The sequence below is a fragment of the Muntiacus reevesi genome, chromosome X (assembly GCF_963930625.1).
Source record: "Muntiacus reevesi chromosome X, mMunRee1.1, whole genome shotgun sequence".
NCBI classification, from domain to species: domain Eukaryota; kingdom Metazoa; phylum Chordata; class Mammalia; order Artiodactyla; family Cervidae; genus Muntiacus; species Muntiacus reevesi.
Window position 1 is genome coordinate 53608046 of NC_089271.1, and position 20557 is coordinate 53628602.

A 20557-nucleotide genomic window follows, 5' to 3' on the forward strand; every position below is an offset into this window, starting at 1 on the left:
CCCCCTCCTGCCTCCCTCCCCATCCTATCCCTCTGGGCCACTATGGAGAACAGTGTGGAGACTCCTTAAAAAACTGGAAATAGAACTGCCATATGACCCAGCAATCCCACTCCTGGGCATACACACCAAGGAAACCAGATCCAAAAGAGACATGTGCACCCCAATGTTCATCACAGCACTGTTTATATTTAGATTTTTAAAATGTCTTTCAACAATGTTCTTAGCTTTCAGTATAAAATTCTTATACTTTTGTTAAATGTATTAAGTATTTTATTCTTTTTGATGCAACTATAAATAGAATTGTTTTCAGATTGTTCATTGCTAGTGTACAGAAACAGAAGCGATTTTATATATCAATCTTGTATGCTGCAACCTTGCTAAATTCATAAAGGTAGGTAGTTGTCAGAAGTATGAGAAGAGCAAGGATATGTCTGGATTAGAAAATAATTAGTTGAATAAATAATGACTAGAATGATAGTTACTCTGTACTGAGCCTGTTTGTGATAAGTCAGTGCTTCTCATCTTTTAATATGCACATGAATCTCCTGGGAGTCTAGTTAAAATGTAGACTATTGTCAGTGGGTTTTGAATGCAAACTGGGATCCAGCCTTTCTAACAACCTCTCAGTAGATAGCTGGTGGCTATCATTTCTTATTTTTAAGCCACATCAGTCCTGTAAGATACATATTACTGTTCCCATTTAATAGATAAGAAAATGAACTCAGAAGCTGAGCAAATAAGCCAGATTCATAGAAGCGGCAAAATCAGGATTAGAAAACAGTTCATTCTAAAGCCCAAACTGGGCTCTTTCCACTCCACTGCACTGGATATCTAGAGTAGGATGAGATCAGTTGGGATATGAATAATGTATGGATGGGAGGTGCAAGTAAGCTTTTCAGGGTCACAGGACATGCCTGGAGTGCCTTTGGGTCTGAATTTTGAGGTTATCTTGGAGAACTGATCAGCATCTAAGAGTAAAGGTGTGAGACCAAATTATCAGGTAGAAGTCAAATGATACTAATAGATAGAATTCAGGATTGGAGGAGGTCTACAAATTGGCTCACCTCTGATCAGGACCGACTCCAGAACTGGACTCTTATACTGCTGTGGTCTACACTTGAGATCATGCCTATTGTTGACCCTTTATGAAAAATTTTCAATTATTGTACTGGGGATAATGAATGGTGAAGTATCAGTGCTATCCCTGAGGGGCCAGGGTAAGGGTTTAGGGCTCTGGGTAAGGCTCTGATCATATGGTTATCTATGAAGGACTATGGATATGTGACCAAATTCCTTTCTAACACTCTTCAGCAGAATACTAGGGAATTTCCATCACCTTAGTCAAAACACATGAGAATTATTTTTTTGTCCTTAGCACCTTTTATTGAAGCATGACCCTTGATGACAATCTGGCAGGCATTATCAATGTCAGCCAAGAAGGGATTGGTGGAGGACACAAATGCAGAAACAATAAAATTCAGAAAAATAATAGCTTCACATGGGATAGATGCCCCCCCAACAGTTTTACAACAAACACTTGTTCTTTTTCTACAGAAATTGCCCCTGCCCCACCCCCCTCTAAAGACCCACTAATCTGCAAAGAATATAATACGCTGTTACAGAAATATTACTGGCATAGACAATTCCTTTGGCAAAAACAGTGGGAGACACCAAGCCCCAGATAGGAGGAAGTAGTCCAGAAATGCGCCTAGCTTCCTCCATTTGGGGCCTGCTACTGGCAGAAGAGCACCTTTAGGGAGACTGGGGTTAAGGCTGAGGCTCTGGTGCCCCTTGGCAGCTTTTTGGCACATCAGGTGAAATGGAGAACAGAACCTGAATCTGGCCCTTGAAAGTGGCTTTTCATCTTTTCGCCCTCTCTGTTCCTTTGCTTCCAGTCTTTCTCTCTCTCCCCTTCTGGGGCTTTATTTTCAGTGTCTCTGTCCTTTCTCTTGGGTTCCCCTTGAGTATTTACTGCTCTACCCTGGCTGAATCTGCAGCTGGTAGGGCTCAAGGAGACTCAATTACCCAGAGCCCCTTACATTGATTCCTCTCTATATTCAACCACTGTGCTTATCCATTACCCACTGTGGCCCATATGGGTATTTGAATGGAGAAGGCAGAAGTCAAGACCAATAACTCTGTCTTTAGAGAAGTCCCTCAGCCTGCCTTCCAAACTGCTACTTCCTGGCAGGTGGAGGCCTGAGCCCAAGAAATGAGAACAGGCAAGAGACACTCCATCTCAAGTAATACTGGCAACTTTGTAGCGCTGTCACCACAATGAGCCTGCCACATCAGCAGTGTGGGGCATCTGTGCCCGGTAGCTCACCTTTGTCTGCCAAGCTTCACTGCTCAATACAGTTTGGGAATTCTTTTATTAAGTGCTTTGGAAATTGACCCTCTGTGTGAAGAAAGCCTTCTTGTGCTCTGATTCCAACTTTAGAATAATTGGAGGTGGGATAAGGGACACAAACAACCAGAGTCAATGGTACTTTTTCAGTTCAGTTCAGTCACTCAGTCATGTCCAACTCTTTGCGACCCATGGACTGCAGCACGCCAGGCCTCCCTGTCCATCACCAACTCCCGGAGTTTACTCAAACTCATGTCCATTAAGTCGGTGATGCCATCCAACCATCTCATCCTCTGTCGTCCCTTTCTCCTCCTGCCTTCAATCTTTCCCAGCATCAGGGTCTTTTCAAATGAGTTAGTTCTTCGCATGAGGTGGCCAAAGTATTGGAGTTTCAGCTTCAGCATCAGCCCTTCCAATGAATATTCAGGACTGATTTCCTTTAGGATGGATTGGTTGGATCTCCTTGCAGTCCAAGGGACTCCCAAGAGTCTTCTCCAACACCACTTTAGTCTGATACACTTAAGGTACAATCATTCTGATGCTGTCGAGAAGGAAATGGCAACCTACTCCAGTATTCTTGCCTGGGAAATCCCAGAGACAGAGGAGCCTGGTGGGTTAAAGTCCATGGGGTCGCAAAGATTCAGACACAACTAGTCACAGCACATAGCATTCTAATGTGGACTACAAAAGCCCAGACCATGGTCATGGTGTCCATGTAAGTGGCCACTTTTTCCCCTGGGCTTCATTCCCAAAAAGTTGTTCTGGCTAAAAAAAGAAAAAAATCTTAGAATGATGGGCTACATTGGCTTATTGCCCCAGTTGAAGGACATCTCAGCCTGCTCACTCTTTGTCTAAGAGCCTGTTAAAAATAAAAAAAGATGGCAATCACAGCCTCTACTTGAAGTACTCCCCCATATTCCTCAACCTTGGCTTAGATAAACCTAGCCTTTTCATAAGCCATCAGCCATCCTGAATAAAGTATAATCCTCCACTTGATGGGAGAATGGCAGATTGATATTTTAACAGTGGTTCTGACAGCAACAGTGTACTTCAGCCCCCCCCCCCCCCAGGACACCCTGCTGGCAAGGATTCTTCCATTGTTTCCAAATACAATGAAGAGGAAACAGAAGCTAGCAACCAGTATTTGTAGCAGCAGCAGAGTTCCTTGGCAAATTCTTTGGTTGAATGAGGCACCTCTGCTGCTACAGTTAACCTCCAAGGACCCGGAGGAACTCAGCAGTAACTAGAAGTGATGCCTGGGCTGTCTGAGCAGCATTGTACAATATCAAGCATGGGCCCCAGTTAACAAGTAACAGAGAACTGAGCTGGATAACAGGGCAGAGTTTGGCCACAATTCCTTTCCTGCCATCAGTCACCTGGGGTTTTCCAGGACAGAAACTGGCTACTGGTGATAGGACCTTCACCATAGGAGCAGCATTCATTATTTGTGTGCCTAAGATCCTGGATTATAACTTGTTCTGAGGGGTTGACCCTGGCTGGAGCTTCCAGCTATCAATGAATTTCGCTTCCTTGAGCCAGGCCACAGGCTAAGAAAACAATTAGATAGAGGAGCTCTTCCTGAGCTCACCTCTACGCCTTCCTTAGCTTGGAAATGGTAGAGAAATGAGTGAACCTTTGTCCCTTTCTTTGGTTTCAAGAAAAAGTAAGCAAGAAAAAATTGAAGCCTATTGGGGAACTCTAAGCTCATGGTCATCCAGACTTCAAGGGAAGTATAGGATCAGGCCACAGCTCTGAGTTGCAAGTAAGAACTCCTCCCTCAGACTCTTGTCAGCTATGGTGGGAAGAATTCAAGGCCTTGGTGCCCACTTACCTAGCGATGGTGGATTCAGGCTGATCTGCAGAAAACACTTTCTTTCTCAGCTAACTTCCCACTCTCTAACTCCCCTCTTATCTTATTAGTTTAAAAAAGAAAAAAAATAATAAAGACATAAAAATAAATAAAATCAAAAGGCCATTTAAAATATAACAATCCCCTCTCCTCCAATAATAAAACATGTATTGAGAAGTTAGCTTTAGTAGAGCTATTCCCCATAGTGTGAAGCCTTTAGGATAGGCACTTGGAACCCCCAGTAATGATAAGGCAAGATGAAACCTGAAGTGGTAAGTCAAACCCTTAGAACAAGGGGAGGGCCACACTAGCCGGGGCTAAAAATAGGCCTCCTATCCCTCAGTTAGATGCTGCGGAAGGTGGGAGTAGAGCCAGCTTCTTTAAGCATAGCTCCTTCTAGTAGGGTACCTGGGGATTCTCAACCTTTGCTCACATTCTGTTAAATGTCATCTATCCGTCTGTGCTTTCTACTGCAAAGCTGCGGTGAGACCCTAAAGCTGGTGGTAGGTAAAGTCCTCAAGATAGTCAGCTTTCCCTGGGAAATGTCTGGGCCACAAGCCTTGGGACAGAGTGGAGCTGCATGGGCAACTGCTCTCTGAGACTTCAAAGTCTGGGTGGGTGGTGAGTGCAGGATGCTCCTGGTGTCCTAGTACAAAGAAGAATGAAAGCACTTTGTTGCTTCTGTTGTGGGGTGAGTACTTGGCCATGCAACCTGAGAAGCAGTGTGGTTGTATGATCACACTTCACTTCAACTCCTACTTCTTGCTTCTGCTCTCTCTCAGGTAGAAGCTTGGAGCCTCCCCAGGCCTTCTTAGCTGGTTGGGAACACCACCAGGTTAAGGGGCAGTGAGAGAATATGGAACAAACTGCTAACTAACTGCTATCTACTTTGCTAATAAACTGCTAACAAGGACTGAAAGCACTTCCCACTGTGGTGGGGCAGGGATGGTGTAGGCAGTCTGCTGGTGGAAATTAGAAATTACTGGGCCCCAGGAGCAGGCTCTCCCTGAGACATTTGAGCTGTTCTTCCCCGAGCTTGATCTTCTCTTCCAGCTCTCGCTGTTCAATGATGAGAGCAGATTTCATCTTCACAAAGTGCTGGTAATCTTGGAGCTGGTCCTGAGGCAGGTAACGGGAGACCATGCCAAACACCAACTTCTCCCGGCGGTCCACATGCTCCTTCAGCTCCTTGGCGTCTGCCAACTGCCCTGTCAGCTGCTGCTTCTTCTCTATCAGCACCAACTGGGGAAGCAGAAGACCAATAAGGGCCATCCCAATCCAGTTATCTGATCAATGCAGTACCCTACCAAGGATGCTCCCACAAACCCACTAGCCCCTCTGCTCAGTCATCAGGCCTAGATTTCCTGCCCTGAAGTCCACCTTCATGCAAAAGCCTTTCCTTTCTGTAGCAAGGGGAGGATAAACACAACAACAATTATGGACAGGGGGATGTGTGATCACTGCTTTCCATCTCTAAATTGTTTTTATTCTGTGGACCAACATTGGGGTTGGGGTGGAGGAAGGCTCTGACAAAGCCAGCTGGCACATGTTCCATCTGGTGAAAAACCATCACTGTGATGATGGTTTTCAAAATAGTTTGTGAGTGTGAGAGGATGTATCCATGTGTGTATGCAAAGCATATGTGCCTTTTACTGTGGATTCAAATTTGTATCCAAAAACCATTGGACAGGAAGAGGCAATGCAGTTTGGGCTCAAGAATGTACATAGAATGTTCTAAGCTATGAAATGGGCAGCCTCCTAATCTCAACTACTTGATACTACTATATCATTACTACCACTGGCAGCTAACACTGATTCAGTATTTACCTTATTCTAGGCTCTGTTTTAAATTATTAACATAGATTACCTAATTTAAGTCTCACAACCTCATGAGGTAGGTGGTAGGGTCATCCCACTTTTGAAGAGATGGAGACAGGACGAGGTTAGGTGACTTTGCCCACAATCACACAGTTAATTAGTGCTAAAGCCAGAATTTCCACTTAAAAGCCAATGCCCATATTCTTTACACTATGGTCTACTGCCTCCCAGACTAGCCAAACCTGAAAGAAGGAGTCCTGGGAAGAAGCAGATGGCATTTCCTTTCATCCATACCCTGGAGACCTCAACCCTACCTTCTCCTGGTTGGCCTCTGAATCGATGCTGTTGAGAGCATTCTCCACCCGTGCCAGCCGACCAGAGAGCGACAGCAACAGGTTGACTACTTTGTCCAGGTCCCCAATAAACAAACGGTATTTTTCAAACTCATTGGATTTGCAGAGGGCTTTTAGGTTGGCCTCCACCTCCTCCCCAAGGGCAGAATTGGCAGCGATGTCCTCCAGCAGTCCTCGCTGGGCCTCCCGCAGGACAGAAAGTTTTCTGCCAATGCTTTCAATAAGCTGTACCTAGCAGAAATAAAGCAAAGGATGAGAATGGGGACCGAAAGAAACAGATCTGTGCCTGGAAAATATGTTTTGAGATTCGAGTCACAGATGGTGGGCTCTACCCTCGTCACTGGAAACAAAGAAAACCTGAGAGTCATGAGCAATTTCAGTTTTCTGGACGGGTGCCTTTTCCGCCATCCCTTCAGATCTGCTAGGAATCTCTGTCACCACCAAACTTCTTGGTGTTAGATGAGTGGTACCCACTGGCTAATTCTCATTTGCCAAATGTAATTTACTAAGTACTTGCTGTTTATTAAATATAAAAAGGAATGTTTGTGAGGGCATAGGTTGGAAAAGCACTGCCATCAAGTATTTCCCTGTGCTTCCTTAATTCTCCTTCACTCCATTTTAGTACCTCTGATGTTGATGGCACTGTGCTAGATCTTTTCCCACTCAGCTTAACTTCTGAGTACTTTTGGTTAAGACTGGAGTTCTGGAGTCACAATGACTAGGTTTGACTGCTAGCTCTGCCACTTCCTAGCTGTGTGACCTTAGGTGCATTTCTTTCTTCCTTCCTTTCTCTCTCTCTCTTTTTTGGCTATACCACACAGCATGCAGGATCTTAGTTCCTTGACCAAGGATCAAACTCGTGCCCCCTGAAATAGAAGCATGGAAACCTAACCACTGGGCTGACAGGGAAGTCCCTAGGTGAATTTCTATATGGTGTTTTATTTTATCTATAGTATGGGGGTAACTGCAGTACCTATTTCACTGAATTGTAATAAGGGTTCAATGAGATAATGCATGCCAAAGGTTTAGCACAGACTGAGTACTCAATAAAAGCAGTTGCTATTAGTATTCAACCTGGCCTCACCCTATCATTCTAATCTCACTCCTCAGAACCTCTGAGGATTAGCTCCTCACACCGTGTTCACAGCACTCACTCTCATGTTCCTGATTTGCTTATGAAGTTCTGCCAGCTCTTTATCTCTTCCTTCATTTTGGCTATTCCCATTCTTTCTTTACAGCCCAGCTTTGACCCACTCTCCCTACTGGAAGCTCCTGTTCCCATAACTCCTCTCTCAATTATCTTTTTCTTTTCTAAACTCTTCAGTCTTCTGAAATGAGAACACTTGAGAGTGTAATTTGAAGTTGTTCACTTTTTGTTTCCTGTATGTGCATCTGATCCCTCTCCTATTACTGGCTAAGTTTCTCAAGGGAAGCACTATGTGTGTCTTCTGATTTGTCTCCCCTATAGGTGTAACCAGTTGTGGAACTGCACTTATGGAAAGGTAGTGTGGTAGAGTAGTGTTTTGGAGTTAGAGATATCTGGTTTTCAATTCTACCTCCTCCAAACTGTGTGACCTTGGACAAGATACCCGATCCTACTACAACTTCTGTTTTCTCATCTATAAATTGGAGAAGTGTGTCTCCTCCCCCCAACCCTCCATTGTTGTAAGGGTTAGATGAGATCATAGAAGTAAAATACTTAGTATTGTGTCTGGTACATTAAGTGCTTGATACATATTTATTGACGCTGTTACTACTACTGCTGCTACTGCAATTGCCACCACAATCACCAGGCACTCTGAGCTAATGGATACCTGTCTAGTTACAAGGTCCTTACAAGAATAGACCTGACCCAGGTTGCCCCCAGCCTTTGCAGTCAGTATCACATTATAGTTAATGGCAAGGACTGTAATGCCAGACTACATGGGTTTGAACTCCAGCTCTGACACAAAATAGTGGTGTGAACTTGAGCAAGTTACTCAACTTCTATGTGCCTCAATTTTGCCATCTAAAAGATGGAGTATTACTAGCCTGTGTTGTCATGTGAATGAAATATATAACATAATTAATACATGCTACATGCTTAGAATATTGTCTCGTATATAGGAAATATGCTTCAGTGTACTCTTCCTGGCCAGCTACTCTCAGACCATAGGCCTGTAGTCATTTAGAGTATATTCCTTTCTAGTCATTTATTTAGAGATGTCCACGGTGACAAAGGACAAAAAAGTCCAAAAGTTTGTTCTATGCATCTGTGTCTCTTTTTCTGTCTTGCATATAGGGTTATCGTTACCATCTTTCTAATGGGAGAAGGCGAGGGTGGGATGATCTGAGAGAATAGCATTGAAACATATATATCATCAAGTGTGAAACAGATCGCCAGTCCAGGTTGGATGCATGAGACAAGTGCTCAGGGCTGGTACACTGGGATGACCCAGAGGGATGGGATGGGGAGGGAGGTGGGAGGGGGGTTCAGGATGGGGAACACATGTAAATCCATGGCTGATTCATGTCAATGTATGGCAAAAACGACTACAATATTATTAGCCTCCAACTAATAAAAATAAATGGAAAAAAAAAGGACAAGAGAGCCTGCTCTGAGTCTGGGCCAGTTGTCATATTTCAGAAGCAGTCAAAAGTCAGGAGACCACCATTATCTTAATGTAAAATGTAACAGGTAGACATTTAGGGAAAATCCCAAAACCCACTGGGAATTAAGGATCAATGATATGAATCAGGCAACAAAATTAGATGCCAAGAGGCTCTCAGTTATATCCACACCCTCTGCTTTCCCAAACAAAACTCAATGCCAAGGACAAGGGAAGGCTGGGGGCCACATTATCAACTTGGAAAATCACCTACCTAACCCCAGTTCTTAGGTTCCATAGATCTGGAGGGATGATAGTGGACACAGCCCTTTGCTTCTCAGCACTTGGGCTTTGCAACCTGAGCTTCAACTCTAGGGAAAGTGTAGTGGATAGAGCTGTGGAGTCATCACAGACCAGCTAGAGTTGAGTGACGTTCTGGGATATTGCAGATTGGTGACCTTCCTTACCTATTTTCTTCAGAGACAAAAACTGTCCTAGCCCATCCACAATCACTTCACTTCACTATCTGCTGTTCTGTGCTTTGCCATTTCTGATAATTTCTCGCTTCTCCTCGTCAGACATTTATTAGGTTTGCTCCTAATAAAAAGGTCCTGGCTAAGCCAGGAGGAGCCTTGTCATGCTCAGGAAACATGGAATCCAAGGAAGCAGGCATCTGAATCAATAAGACTTTGATTCCACCATGCCTATTCTTTCCCTGACCCTTTGCTTCAGATTGGAAAGTGGTGGGGGTCTCTTGCAAATGGCCTTGAGCTTTTGTACAGGTCGTGTCCTTAATAATAAATATGGGTAGAAGAGCAATCTACATTGAGCTCAGATGTCTACCAAGTAGTAAATTGGGCCCTTGAGGTTTCCATGGAAACCCTATTTGCTTTTGAAATAAAAGGGGTAAGTACAGGGAGGGCAAAGTGGTTCCAGGAATTTGATTAGAAACCCATGCTAGGGGTACTTAGAGGAAGAAACGGGAGGCTTCAGAACAACAACACCATCTTGATTTATCTATTCTAGTATTTTTAAGAGATAATTGATTATCTTTGCAAATAAATATTAAAGTTGACTGGTCTATAGTTTTTTTTTTTTCCTTCTTGGTCAGTCTGTTCTCTCCTCCAGAAAGTTACAGAGACTACAATCAATTGCTGCCACCGGTTAGAGCTCACTAGCAAAAATTTGGATGTGCCTTGGATAACAAGTTATTTAACAAGGCTTGCTTATTTCAGAGTAGAAAGTCAGAGAGCATTGACTTCGAGTCCTGGATTTACCCTTAGTCTGTAACCCTAGGTAACCTGGTTCTCTCAACTGGTAAAAAGAACACAATAATGTCTACCTTGTAGAGTTGTTTTTAGGATTTGAGCAACACTGTGGTGATGATGATGATGATGATGATGATGATGATGGTTACTATTATTACTGCTATTGACTAGATCAAAAAGAGACTGGAGTTGCGTTTGTGACAAACCCAGAGAGGTTATTTGATTTCTATACTGAGGATATAGGAACGCACCAAGATATTCTGGAGAAGGTAGAAGGCAGGTCAACCTCTAGCCACACTCAAGCAAATGCTGAAAACCTCAAAGGCATGCCAAAAACATCACCTTTTTTTGAGCCAGTTCGTGGTCAATTTCCTCCTCTCCTAGGCCAATCTCTAACATCTCAGGTTGGTCTTTCAACTTGTTCAACAGCTCTGCTTTGGCCACAGAAATATTGTAATAAGCTGAGTAAGAGGTAGGGATCCCTGGGGCCCCCTGAGGAGGTGAGAAGTGCTGAAAATCTTGTCTGTGGAAACAAAAAAAATGAACATTTGAGTACCTCTGTTGAGAATCTGCTGACCTTTCTTCTTCTTTATTTCTCCATTTTTAAAATGGGACCCAGGTTCACCAAGGAGTTGTAAAGTAAGGAAATAATGGACTAGGAGGCCCTGTTCAAACATAAACAGGCCATATGAAGGCTCTTTCCAGAAACCAAGTTAAGGCCAACTTGAAGAACTGAGAAGGCTATTTCTACATCCCTGACTTCCACAGCTAGTAAGACTTCTTTAGAGATCAATGGGTTTGATCATTAACACCCTACTAAAATCCAGAAAAAAATAGTCTCCTAAAGTTCTGGGTTTCTGATCATCAATGATTCTCCTTGGTTCATGGTCTCAATATATGGATCCCTAGGAAGGGGCTACATGGTAAGAACATGCCTGAGACCTTAGCTATTCATACTTTAAGATTGTTGGCCTCCCTCCTACCCTCCTGGATGCCAGCCCACCCCCAGGTCTATCTAGTCTGCTGGCTTACAAAGGCATCCCATGGCTTTCCTGGACACCCTCATCATTTCTTCTTTCTTGGCGGTGCCACTCCTGCTGGAAATAACCCCCCCCCACACACACACCACAGCTCTCCCACAGCAAAGAGGTCACCCAGGACCTCAGCAGTTGTCACCATGTTGGAGGCTGGGTTTAGCACCCCTGCCAGAGACTTGTCATGGTGTACAATAGCTCTCGTGAGCTCTTCTGAGATTGCCTGATGTGGCGCAGGCCTTTGGCCTGAGAAGAGATAACATTTCTTCACTTCTGGTATATCCCCAATGGCCCCAGCCTCTTCCTTGGTTGCAGAATGAAATGCAAATAGAACAAGCGGTGACCATGGACTTGACAAGTGTAATAGCAAACCCTGTTGTCTTGGGTTCACTGAAGCCTGCAGGGTTGAGGTGCTGCTTATCCGAGCCCCAGCCCATGAAAGAGAACTGCTCCTCAGGAAAGAAGTAGCTCTGGCTCCAAGCTGGTTTGGGTTTGGACTCTTCCGCCATCAAAGCTTCTGGTCTGATGTGAGGAAAGAAATGAAAAGAAATGCTTCAATGTTAGGGTTCAGTAATGGAGAGGCAGATAATTCTGTCTATGGTTTATGTAAGGGGGAGACCCACACCCACTATGTTCTTGCTGCCTACAAGCCACCCCTACCCTCCACCTGTCTGTGTCACTGCCCCTTTACTAACCTCTAGCAGTTTGAAAGGAAAAATAGGAGAAACTCATTAGTCATTTTTGCAGCTATTTGCAGCTCTTAGATAAAGGTCAAAAATAATGGGTAAAAGGCTCCACAGCTATTTACTGATTCACACTATGCTGTCTCCAAATTCATCACACAAAAGAAATTTAGGCATGCCAATATTCCTCATCCTAGGTATTCATTTTATGTGTAGGTTTTTAAGCTAATAGCACGGATAAAAGACTGCTACTAGCTACTGTTCACATAGCGCTTACTATGCCCAGGAGCTGTCCTAAGATGTGTGTGTGTGTGTGGTGTGTGTGTGTGTGTAAATATAGATATAAAATGTAATGTTCATGACAACCATTTTACAGATAAGGAACATGAGGCACTGAGAGGTAAAGTGACTTTCCCAGGGTCATCAGACAGTAAATGGCAAATTCAAAATTTAGACCCAGGTGACCTAACTCCAGAATCTGTGCTTTTAGCCACTATATTATACTGCCAAAGGGACAACTTGACATCTTATAAAACCCTGCATGTAAGGAATTTTTTGGCTGGATTATGTTAGCAGAGAAGAGAGAATGTTCTAGAGGGAATATGAATGTATGAACTTAGGGAATTCCTAAAAGAATTATATAAGAAAAATATTTAGGGCATGTGTGTGAGTTCAGAGTTATGAAATACTGAAAGCAAGCACAGAAGTTTTATTTTTTTTAACTAAATAGCTTTATTGGTTGATGAAGCTAGAATAGCAGAACACTTGCATTGGCCCTTTCTGGGCCCTTTGCTATTTATATTTTGCAAACTTTCTTTTGGTGAAGTGAAGACAATGTTGCATATAAAAACATGGACATTAGTGTCAGACTGCCCAGCTTCTGATTCTAGTTTAGTCATTCACTAGTTAAGCAGCACTTGGAAACTGGCTTACTCTTAAAATACTTTTTTATGTAAAAGAAATATTGAAGGTTAATTGAAGGCAATGATTTCAAATGTCTTGGTCAATAAGGTACTATCCTTATTGTGTAATATTATGGTTCCTACTTTTTTTTCCATTTATTTTTATTAGTTGGAGGCTAATTACTTTACAATATTCTAGTGGTTTTTGCCATACATTGACATGAATCAGCCATGGATTTACATGTGTTCCCCATCCTGAACCCCCCTCCTACCTCCCTCCCCACCCCATCCCTCTGGGTCTTCCCAGTGCACCAGCCCTGAGCACTTGTCTCATGCATCCAACCTGGGCTGGTGATCTGTTTCACCCTTGATAATATACATGTTTCGATGCTGTTCTCTCAAAACATCCCACCCTCGCCTTCTCCCACAGAGTCCAAAAGTCTGTAAAACTGGAGAAAAATTTTGAAAGTGGATGTGACTCAGTTCTCTAGCAGACATGGCCCTATACTATATTATAGTGCATCATATCAGGCACTATGTTCTAGGCTCCTTTCCTCATTCACTCCATTAATAGGGCAAAGGTTATTGGAGATGTATAAGAACATCATCTGACTTTGATAACAAAATTTGATACGAAAAGCAGATTCCTTCTCCAGACCACTGAGAAGAAATGCATAGAGTCCATAAAGCAAACTATACCTATACTTGAATCAGTTATCAGATTTAACCAACACTCGATAATACCACTCACCTGCTTCTATGTGTATCCTGACATTTTTTAACAAAAGAGTATGTAGGTTATAGAGATACTCTAGTTTAACTTGGCTGAAATTAGGATGTCTTTTTTTTTATGTTTTAGATTCAAAATATTACACATCTACTTGCCCTTAGTACTACTTTCTCTTATAAAACCTTAAAGGCACTTCCTGCTGGGTAGAACTCTGTGCTCTCTGAGGGTCTGGAATAGGATCTTCTTGAGGAGTTCCCGGGGTGATGCAGTGGGCACAGTGAGCCAGACAATCTGGGTTCTGGCTACTTATGATCTTCTGCAACTTACTTTATATCTCTGTGCCTCACTTTCCTCATTTAAAAAAATGTAGGAGACTAATGGTATCTATTTTACAGGTTTGTTGTGAAGATTAAGTCAGTCAATACACAAAAGTGCTTAGAGCAATACTTGGCACATAGAGAATAGGCAAAGAAATATTAGCTATGTTGGGAATGATGTTGTTCCTTAAATCTCCATCACTCAAAGAAGCATATATAATTGATTTTTTGCCACCACAAGTCAGGTTTTTGTGCAAATATTTCCCCTCACATCCCACAGTCATTAAGAACAAATAAATCTGTGAAATAAGTTATAAAGTCCTTAGTACTAGCAATTTCCTTCTCTCTGGACAAGGTGCCACAGTGAATGGAAGTACATAGAAGAGGAAGGACTAGAAGGCTGGCAGGGGTAAGCCTGGGGCCTTTAACTACTATCTCTGGTGCACATTGCTTTCTAGGAGACATGAGGTCTAAATGAAGGCCTGGCTACTGCAGGAACCAGAGCTCCCTGAGAGGGGCTGCCCAGAATGGCAAAAGAAGCACAGATTTCATTTTTTTTCCATTTATTTTTATTAGTTGGAGGCTAATTACTTTACAATATTGTAGTGGTTTTTGTCATACATTGACATGAAAGAAGCATAGATTTTAGAGTCACATCTGGCTTTGAGTCTTTTCTGTGTAATTCAGAGTTAAGTAGTCCCTTATTTTAATCAGCTTTAGTTTCCTTATCTGTTAAATAAGGATAAGGGCTCATAGGATCATTGCGAGGACTCAATTAAATAATAGATATAAAATGATAAACTGAGAAAAAAAATGATAAGCAGTGTCTGGCATAGAGCATATGCTTAATACGTGTTCATTCATTCATGTATTCATTCTCTCTTCCAAAATATTAAGTGTCGATTATGTGCTATGTTGGCTTACCTTTTCCCTGCTGTGATAGATAACAATCCACAGTCACTTTCCACAAAGCTTTCTTTTGTGTATTTTCAAAGAATGGGGTTTAATAGAGTGTTAGGTACTTATAAAATTATTAGAAGACCTGGAGCACAGGATTTTAGAGCAGCCTTAGCTATTCAAGGAGCTGCAATTTCTATCATAATCAGTGAGATGGGGAATCAAGTGGTCAATACTAGAACTTGGGCTCAGGATCAAAACCCCATCTGTGTTGTATTATTAACTTTGGGCTACATCACTGTTGCAATAAATAAACAACCTAGAAATCTCATTGGGTTAGAATGATAAAACCTTATTTCTTACTCATACAAAGTTCACTATAGATCATGGAAACTCCACGATGCTCTCTAATTACAATAAGAATGCTTTCAGATAGATGGGCAGCTTGAGAAACAGCCATTAGAGATCTGATAAGAGATCTCCATGTCTGGGAGCCAGGCCCTGTAAGTGCTGGGCTTGTGGCATGTGAGGCTGGAAAGCTTCTTAGCTAGCTCCAGATATGGAGAATGCAACCCACTCCAGTACTCTTGCCTGGAAAATCCCATGGACGGAGGAGCCTGGTAGGCTACAGTCAATGGAGTCTCGAAGAGTTGGACACGACTGAGCGACTTCACTTTCACCTTTCACTTTCATGTATTGGAGAAGGAAATGGCAACCCACTCCAATGTTCTTGCCTGGAGAATCCCAGCGATGGTGGAGCCTGGTGGGCTGCCGTCTATGGGGTCGCACAGAATCAGACACAACTGAAGTGACTTAGCAGTAGCAGCAGCAGCAGCTCCAGATAACCAATTAATGGATTTGTCCATCAGTAAAAGACACAATAACAAGGTACTTCTAATAGCAACAAAACTCAGGCAATTTCCTTCTATAATGTTATTTAAGGAAAGCATTTAAAGGATAGACATCTGCCCCTTATCCCCACTCCCAGCAGAGAGTGGGTGGAGCTCTCTGCAGGAGGACTGGCAGAACTGAATGTCAAAGCTTTTTTGTTTTGGAGCACAGAGGATAACCACACGTTGTGGGGCATGCTGCTGAGCATTGGCATGGTGACGGGAACAGTTCTCCAGTCAGACTACACTCCTGCTTCAGCCTCTCTGCCCAGACAGTTAACTCTGTCAACTACCACTTTTGGTAGTACCATTTGCTCACTAAAGCAAATGCTTCAGAGGAAAGAGGCAGAGGAAATAAGGGTTGGGGGACGAATAAAGTGGAAGGTGAAAAGAATGCCTTTGGCTGTTGTTAGGAATGGGCAACCCCAGGAACACCTTTGATTCTGGGCACAGGGGAAGAGTTTAGAAGCCCAGGCAGTCAGGTTGTGAGCTGGCGATTTATTCTAGAGAGCAAGCAAAAGAAAAGGCAGAAGAGGATTTGAACCAGGTTTCTGGAAAAAGGCAACAAAGGTTTAATGCCTTCTCCCTCAGGGGCCAGAAACTGATGAGTACCTTAAAGACAAACTAGAAACGATAAATACAGTATCTCAATAGTGTTGTTTAGGGATAAGGTTAGTCGCTCAGTTAGTCACTCCAACTCTATGTGACCCCATGGGATTCTCCACTCAAGAATACTGGAGTGGGTAGCCATGCCCTTCTTCAGGGGATCTTCCTGACACAGAGATCAAACCTAGGTCTCCTGCATTGCAGGCAGATTCTTTACCATCTGAGCCACCTACTGAGCACCTACTATGTGCTAAGCATGGGGCTATGTCCTTTACATGGATTATCCTCATTCTCACAAGAACCACGTGAAATAGGTAGAATCATGCCCATTTTCCAGGTGAGAAAAAAATGAGACTGGGAATAGTTTCATTGGCCAGTTGAAGGTCATGCAGCTGGCAAATGGTGGAGGTGGAATTCAAACTCATGCTGCCCCCTCTTCAGGGACCTGATGTCTTTCATAAGCACTTACTTGGAATCAGTGGTCTCCTGCTCTGATGTCCTCCAAAGCCCACCAATGCCATAATAACAAGGGGGTTGAGCCTTTTCAGCTTGAGATCCCAAGTGGCCCCTTACTGGAGGCAGGAAATCGCTGGAACGCAGAGCAAAGGATTCTGGCTCTGCTGGGAGGCTTGGTGAGCCCTGCCTTGGGGCCTCCAGGTGGCCAAAGGCCGGAAGCTGGGGCTGCTCCAGGACCTCCTCAGGATGGAAGGCACCGGAACCAGTGGTTTCTGAACTAAAATACTGGGGTGGCAGCTCCTCCTCCTCCCCCGCTTCCTCCTCTTCTTCCTCCTCCTCTACCCCCTCCTCCTCCTCTTCTTCCTCTTCCTCCTCCTCCTCTTCTTCCTCCTCTTGCTGCTGTTTTTGCTGCTGTTGTTGTTGCTGGGCTGCACGGAAGAGCCTGTACTTCTCCCAGTTGGGAGGAGGAGGGCGAGGAGGAGGAAAGGCCTTCCTGGCACCCAGAGCATCTGGCTGGGTCTCATCAACTTTGTTGAAGAGCTCCTTCCTATGCTGCTCCCAGACCTGGGAGCTCTGAGGATCCAGAGTGATGTGGCTTTCTGAGAAGGCACGGCTGCGCAGCGGGCGAGGCATGGAGGCTAGGGAGCTCTCCTCTTCATAAACGGAGGCTTCCTCTGTCTTTTTGGAAGAGTGCTTAAAGTCTCCAAGGAGGTCAAGAGAAGAGACTGCTCGGTAACTTGACAAGTCCAGTCCTGGGTTCTCAAGGCAAGGATGGAATGGCGTTGCCCATGAAAAGCTAGCCTTGGAATGAGTCATTTCCCTGCAAAACAGCAGATGAAGGCTGGATAAAACAAGCACACTGCAGATGGCCCCATAACTTTAGATAACCTCATTTATGTAAATTTTAAAGTGGAAATAAAACAATATAATATAGGTAGTAAATGTAATAACAATATTAGTAATACTAATATATAACATTGATAGCTAACATCTAGGTGCCAGACATGGTTTTGAGCTATTTCCATGTCTTAACTTCTTTAATCCTCACAACAAGCCTAGGAAGTAGCTATTATAATTATTGTCCTCATTTTATGGCTGGGGAAACTGAGTCATAAGCAGATTAAGTCATTGCTCTGAGTCACAGAGCTATTAGCAGTAAGTGGCAGAACTAGGATTTGAACATGGAGTTTTGCTCCAAAGTCTGGATATACACACCACCCCACTCACTCAGATTGAATGTGCTGTGTTCTGGGGCTTGCAAGTGTAGTTATCCTGCTACATTTGTTGTTTTTAACTGTGAAACATTTCAAATGTTTAAAAACATACAGAGATTGCTATAATAAATATTCATGTCCCCACCTACTGCCCAGAATTAGGATATTTTAATACGTTGCCATCTATGTTTCATGATTTTTAGTTTTTAAATTTTATTTATTTATTGCTTTGACCATACAGTGCAGCATGTGGGATCTTAGTTCCTTGACCAGGGATTGAACTCATGTCCCTGGCATTGGAAGGCAGTCTTAACCACTGGACCACCAGGGAATTCCCCGTGAATTTTTAAAATAAATAAATAATACCCTTTTGTTTCACCCCCCTACTTCTATAACCCTGCTGCCTCTCTACATGCAAACTATATCATGAATTTGGCATGTATACTTTCTGTCCATGTTCTCATGCCAAAACACATCAAGCAGGCCATTCAGAAATATCTGCTATTTTGGATTTTAAATATACCCTTCTAATGCAATTCCAAACAGAATTTTCAACAGGAATTTTTAACTTTAGAATTTTGTTTTGTTAACTTGCAAAATAAAGAAGGATACAGCAATCCCTGTTTATCCACTGTTTCACTTTCCATGGTTTCAGTTACCTATAGTCAACCACAGTCCAAAAAATAGTAAATGTAAAATTCCCAAAATAAACAACTCAAAACTATTAAATTGTGTGCTATTCTGAGTAGTGTGATGAAATCTCTGTCTGTCCTGCTCCATCCTGTCCAGGATGTAAATCATCCCTTTGTCCAGTGGATCCCACCCATTAGCCACTTAGTAGCTATCTATGTTATCAGATGGACTGTCACAGTATCACAGTGCTTGTGTAGAAGTAACCCCTATTTTACTTAATAATGGCCCTAAGGCCCAAGAGTAGTGATGCTGGCAATTTAGATCTGCCAAAGAGAAACCATAAAGATCTTCCTTTAAGTGAAAAGGTGAAAGTTCTTGACTTAATAAAGATAGGGAACAAATCATATGCTGAGGTTGCTAAGATCTATGGTAAGAATGAATCCTCTATCTGTCAAATTATGAAAAAGAGAAAAAAAATTGTGCTCATTATGCTATCATACCTCAAAGTGCAAAACTTGTGGCCACAGTGCATGATAAGGGTTTAGTTAAGATGAAAAGACATTAAATTTGTGGATGCAAGACATGAATGGAAAACATGTTCTGGCTGACAGCAGCGTGTTGCACCAGAAAACATGAAGCCTATGTGAAGACTTCAGCAAGGGATTCCTTGAAATAAGTGACTACTGTAAGTAAGGGATGGTTATAAAGACTCAGGAATAGGTTTGTACTGAAAAACATAAAAGTTACTGGAAAGGCTGCATCTGCCAATGAAGAAGCCACTGCCATATTTCTGGCAGAGTTGAGAAGTTGATCAAGGAGAGAGACAGAATTCATATAACTTTTATTGTAGAATATTTCTATAATGTTCTACTGCATTATTATTTATTATTGTTAGTCCCTTACTCTGCCTAATTCCCCTTGGAGAAGGAAATGGCTACCCACTCCATTATTCTTGCCTGGAGAATTCCATGGACGGAGGAGCCTGGCAGGCTATAGTGGGAATCTCAAAGAGTTGGACACAACTGAGTGACTAACACACACCACCCAGTTAAACTTTATCATAGGTACATATGTATAGGAAAAAGACATAGTATATATAGGGCTCAGCACTATTCGTGTTTTCAGGCATCCACTGAGGGTGTTGGAATGTATCCCCCACAGATAAGGGGGGACTACTGTATAATAAAATGTATACTTTGCAACAGAAGAAATGGGAGCTAAGTAAGGCATTAAGCATAATACAAAGCAATTGTAATTAAAACAGTGTTTTACTGATTAGTAGAATGGAATTGAAAGTCCAGAGACATATTTAATATCAAACTATAAAAATGTATAATTCACCTTCCATAACAAGAAGATAAAGATTTATTAATATATTTTTGAGACAATAGCAGAGGAGCAGTGTTATTTGAAGCTTCACCATATATCATATATCAAAATAAATTCCAGATTCAAGAGTTAAGGGTGTGTGTATGTAATTTTAATATGTGTTATATATGTATATATTATATACTTATAAGAAAAAACTGTCAGAAAACTTAAAAGCTGTCAATTGTGAGGTGAAATAATAAATTCTCATCTTGTAATAGAAAAGTATATCCAAGGAAAAGAAGTCCAGGTTTACTTAAATACATATAAAAAGTCAAACTTTGGTATAATAAAGAATGGCCAAAGCAAAGGACATCTCTTTAGTCTCAGAGTTTGAAGAGTTAAACTCTCTAAGCCAGAAGATCTGGTTTCCTGCTTTAGCCTGTGAGCAATCAGCATCATGCTAAGTACTGCCTCGTGACAGGAAATTCCAGCAGTTGAATTAAACCATCAGACAGAATACCCATTCAGTAGTCATGTTGGAGCCTGAAAATATTTCCTTAAAAATAATAATACACATAATGGTGGCCAAAATGAGATAGAATGGAAAGCAAAATCTCCTTCACTCCCCTCATTTCCAGTCCCCATCCTGGCTAGCTCATCC

The 20557-nt window shown here is 42.5% G+C and overlaps 1 protein-coding gene across 5 annotated transcripts in view; it reads right to left on the reverse strand.

Annotated features, from left to right (window-relative positions):
- Positions 1–1373: 1373 nt before the first annotated feature.
- Positions 1374–20557, reverse strand: part of SHROOM4 (shroom family member 4) — a 236925-nt gene continuing 217741 nt past the window's right edge. For 4 of the 5 annotated variants that reach the window (XM_065914841.1, XM_065914844.1, XM_065914845.1 and 1 more), the window contains 5 exons: positions 16752–17558; positions 11630–11779; positions 10566–10746; positions 6329–6598; positions 1374–5438 (listed from right to left, as the gene is read on the reverse strand). In XM_065914841.1, the coding sequence (XP_065770913.1) occupies positions 5169–5438; positions 6329–6598; positions 10566–10746; positions 11630–11779; positions 16752–17558 (1678 nt within the window). In that variant the 3' untranslated portion in view covers positions 1374–5168. The remainder of the gene's footprint in view (positions 5439–6328; positions 6599–10565; positions 10747–11629; positions 11780–16751; positions 17559–20557) is intronic. The other variant, XM_065914842.1, reaches the window with a different exon arrangement.